Source organism: Gavialis gangeticus, unplaced genomic scaffold (genome assembly GCF_001723915.1).
Source record: "Gavialis gangeticus isolate Ggan-Ray unplaced genomic scaffold, GavGan_comp1, whole genome shotgun sequence".
NCBI lineage: Eukaryota > Metazoa > Chordata > Crocodylia > Gavialidae > Gavialis > Gavialis gangeticus.
Window position 1 is genome coordinate 61,631,747 of NW_017729032.1, and position 4,696 is coordinate 61,636,442.

The following is a 4,696-nucleotide window of genomic DNA, read 5'->3' on the forward strand; positions in this document are numbered from 1 at the left end:
CTGGTGTCTTACTCCAGTGAAATGTGTATATAAGATGCATTAATTTGAATTGCACCAGTGGATCTACAGCTTCTGAGAGATTTGGAATTATAATGAACATAGACTCTTGAAAAATCTTCATCCTCTTATGAGTCGTAACTTTACAAGCATCAGCCTTCCTCTTACAGGTGAGACGTTTGGAAACCAGGTAGGTGCCTGACAGCTTCAAACCTTTGACCAATATACAGGATCACAGAGGAATATACAATACAATGAAAACATAACTGCAATCATCTTAAAGCGAATTAAATCTGCTCAGGTCCTTTCCGACCCTACAAACTATAAACTATGAAATTGGGAAATAGTTCTACAATGGCACTCCATTAGGCTTTTATTAAGTTTCTGAGTCAAAGTAGCTATTTCAGTGTTGATCAAAGCAGAGTGGTGACTATTTAAACAACCTACTGCCTCAATGTATGTGACTTTCCAAGTGTTGGTTTTATGCCTAGAGCAATGGTTTACATTTTGTTTATCCTCTTCCTCTACAGGCCACTGAGCGGTGGCCCCTAGCAGTATTGATAGCTACTGCTACAAGTAACTGTCCCTCTCTCAGAGGACCAAATGCCCCCTCCCAGATAGTTTTTTCATCTTCCTGGAGGGCCTTTTCATCTTCTCGGAGGGCTTCCTCATCTTCCCAAAAAGTTCTTTCCTCCATTAGGAGAATCTTTTCATCTGCCCACAGAGCTTTCTCTTCTGCCCACAGGACCCTGTCCTCTTCCAAGAGGGTCTTGTCTTTTTCCCATAGTACTTGATCCTCCTTCCAGAAAGCCTTGTCCTTCTTCCAGAAAGCATTATACCCTTTCCAGAAATCCCTGTACTCCTCCCAGAAGACATTTGCTTCTTCCCTAAAAGCCTTTTCTTCCTTCTGAAAGGCATTGTCCTCTTCCCAGATGGGTTTTTCTTCTTCCCAGAAGGCCTGGATTGCCATCCTGAAAGCCCTTATCTTGTCCCGAAAGGCATTAATTTTCCCCTGAAAGTCCTTGATCTTCACTTGAAAGGCCTTGATTTCCTCCCGAAAGGCTTTCTCTTCCCATAACTTCTTAATGAGCTGCTCCTGTCGGGGGGTGAAGTAGGAAGGGCAAGACATTGAGCAGCAATGGCAGTTCTTATTCATTCACTGGTCAAGCCTGGTGAAAGCAGTCATCACTTATGTTGGCTTGTGATGGGACCAGACACAGGCCAAGCCCAGTCAGGCCTGTCATACCCTATGGACCACAAGATAGAAAAGTGTTCTAGATCAGCAGTGACAACCATAACTGGAAGTACTCAAGCTTATGCAGTGATGGTGCAAATTAAGGGGCTTAAAAATCTGGCTATACCATATTTATATGGCTGGGTCATAGTAAAATGCCTTATTTATGTTAGGATTTATATATCACCAATCACTGTAGTATTTGGGTGTGGATTCTGTAGTGTTGGTGCAGAACCAGACTATTTCAAAGTGATTTTTCCAGAATGATTTGAGGTACTTCTGTTTGAGTGCCCAACATGAGGTTTCTACTGAAGGTCTGGGTTTTCCAAGTGCAGCCACTGGAAAACGAACTTCTTTCCAATGTCTCAAATTAGAGACCAAAATATGAAGGTACTAATGATCACTAGTCACTTCAACAATGGAGAGAAATTTCTGTTTCCAATTTTCCAAAATTGGAAATATCCAATTTTCTGTTTACTTGCCCTGCCTAATAATTCCAGAATTGAGGGAACAGCAGATTACTTATTTATACTGTTTTATGATATTTATTATGACTTATTGCACAATGCCTCAGGCTCCATAGCAGGGAGCAGGCAGCTTTAAAAATAAAATCTCTTACTTATTATTTTCTTATGAGAGACTTCATCAACCTCTTGCTGAAAAGTGAGAAAAAGTTCAAGAGACAGCAGGTGCAATGTACAGAATAGTAATATGTACAAAATAGCCTTTCCTTGGTGCTGGTACTTATCAAGAAGGCAAGGAGTTTACATGCATCTGCACTGCAAGCTGGAAGCCTGATTACCAGGGATCCTGGTTTTCTCTGCTAAAATAAAATCCTCAATTTTCAGGGTAAAAAAAGTAACCCAAAATATCCACATTTTCCTGTGATTAAAATGAAACACCACACACACACACACACACACACACACACACACACACACACGTTTCATTTTAACCATGGGAAAATGTGGATTTTGGGTTACTTTTTTTACTCTGAAAATTGGGGATTTTTTTTAGCATAGAAAACCAGGATCCCTGGTAATCAGGCTTCCAGCTTGCAGTGCAGATGCAAGGAATTCACTGGACATGAATGTGCTTCAGAGGCATGTTCAGCAGAACAAATTAAGAAGCTACCCATCCAGTATGAAGCCTCTCTTTTCATGACACACTTAAAAATATAAATAAAGAGCTTAAACCAATATAGCAAAGTCCAAATGTTTCCATTTTGTCTTAGAATTAGGGCCCTACTGAATTCACTGCAGAAGTGTGCTGTGTTGTGTGGCTCCTTTAATTTTGCAGGTTGCCCCATGCTCCCCACTGCTGTTGATTCGTGGAGGAGCCCCACTTGCGGTTCACTCATGATTGTCAAGGAAGCAAAAATTGTGGTTTTAAACATGACACTTATTTTGCCTCCCTGCCAGTCAGCAGCAGCAGCAGCAGGGGGCACATGGAGGAACCTGCAAGATTAAAGGAGCCACAGTGCAGAACCACTTCTGCCGTAAATTCGGTAGGGCTCTACCTATAATGTGTTGCTGGACAATTTCAATTAAGATGCAAAGTAATTATATCTGAATACATTTTTTCTCTTTCAAACATCATAACTATCCTATCTTTTCACAGAGGGCAGGACATGAGGCAATGGGTTTAAGTTGCAGCAAAACAGATTTAGATTAAATCTCAGGGGGGAGAATTGTAAGAATGGTAGAAAAATGGGGCAAACTACCCGGAGTTGTGAAATCTTCTTCACTGGAAATTTTCAAGAAACTAGCAAGACATCTGTTGAGACAGTATAGACATGCAATCAACACCTGTTAGTAGCAAGATGTTGGTGTCCTGCTCTGAAGTCACACCTGAGCCTACTGTTATAGGGACTGTCATCTGACTACACATTGCAGAAAATGTTCCCAGGTTGTTGCTTTTATGAAGTGCTACTGTAAACAGGCATCAACTCTAGCATAGCCCGCAGTTGTGGAGGTGGTTGGATTAGATAGCCTTTGGGGTCCCTTCCAATCCTATGATATTACTTCAGAAAGTAAAAGCCCAGAGGTGCATAGTAATTTTGCTTGGTAATTATATATATGTTACCAAACTCTGAGCATTTGTAACAAATTTAAGAGAGGCCTATTGTACTTACACATGTACTGTCCTTATATCAGCTTGATGTCTGAAGCCTACTAGTGACAGTGACTAGCTAAAATGCAAGTCACCTATAGTGATGTCATTTCATGCAGTATAACACAATCGATTCAAAGCCAAGCAACATGTGAATGTAGTAGCAGTCACTGAGTCAGGGCTGAATGAAGGAGGCTTTTACAACTTGAAACAAATACTTGCATCATATTCAGCCAAGAATATGTTGTTATTCTTTCATTCTTTGCTCTTTCTGAAAAGGATGGGCAAATCAAGGGCTGTAATAAATATTATTCTAAACTCACAATATCTATGCAGTCCATTCACCTTGCCTTTTAGCCAAATGCTCCTGGCTGAAGGACCTGTACCATATAGATTTGTATCAGTTTGCATTAAATGTTAGATAAATATTACTATTTTTGTTTTTGTTTGTGTTCATATGAATCATATTAAATTAAGGCACTACATCTCCCATTTTAAGATCATTATTCAAACAGAATGAAGACACATATGTGTCTTAATAAGCTCAAATGAACACAAGCCCTGTAGCACAGGAAGCAAGATTTCAATAGGTAAATCTAGGCTACCAACTTCATACTTTAGATACCTACTGAAAGTAAAGTGGTCTGATTTGTTATAACTATTAAGTATCCAGCAGTTCCGATTGAGGTCAGCACAAACAATTGGGTGTTGAATACATTTGAAAATTAGTCCACCTATGTATCATCATCAGCAATTCCTCACAATCAAGAATGATTACTCTCACAGGTCAAGTAAGAGGTTGTAGATGAGTCCATTAGTGGCTAAGAAGGTCGATTCTAGAGCTCCAGACTCTCTGGCAGACACCACAGGTAGTGGTTAAAGGGAGGGTCAAATTGCGAACTTCTCAGTCTTGTTTCCTTTCCTTCCATATCTGTCATTTTTCTGCCTCCAGGGTGAGTTGGTTTTCTTCAAAGTAAGATGTACCTTCTCTTGCAAAGCATCACCATGTAGCCCTGTCCCAGGCTAGTTTTTCCCAGTTTGTGGTGTCAATGCCACACTACTTAATGTTTGCCTTGAGGGCGTCCCTGAAGTGTTTCCACTGGTCCCCATGTGTCCTTTGTCTTTGGCTGAGTTGGGAGTATAGCAGTTGCTTTGGTAAACATACATCAGACATGTGCACACAATGCCCTGGCCACCATAGCTGATGTTGAATAATTAATACTTCCATGCTTGTGGTGGTAGTGTCAGTGAGGACACTGGCATTTGTATGATGATCCTCCAACTTTATGCCAAGGATCTTCTGGAGGTAGCACTGATGAAGGCATTCCAGGCTTTTCAGGTGGTCCCTGTAGG

General features: G+C 40.7%; 1 protein-coding gene across 1 annotated transcript; it reads right to left on the reverse strand.

Annotated features, from left to right (window-relative positions):
- Positions 1 to 347: 347 nt before the first annotated feature.
- CCDC70 (coiled-coil domain containing 70) lies at positions 348 to 3,406 on the reverse strand. The gene is made up of 2 exons (XM_019524058.1): positions 3,366 to 3,406; positions 348 to 1,244 (listed from the first exon to the last, which is right to left on the reverse strand). The coding sequence occupies exon 2, from the start codon at positions 1,151 to 1,153 to the stop codon at positions 509 to 511; it is 645 nt and encodes a 214-aa protein (XP_019379603.1). The 5' UTR covers positions 1,154 to 1,244; positions 3,366 to 3,406; the 3' UTR covers positions 348 to 508.
- Positions 3,407 to 4,696: the final 1,290 nt, after the last annotated feature.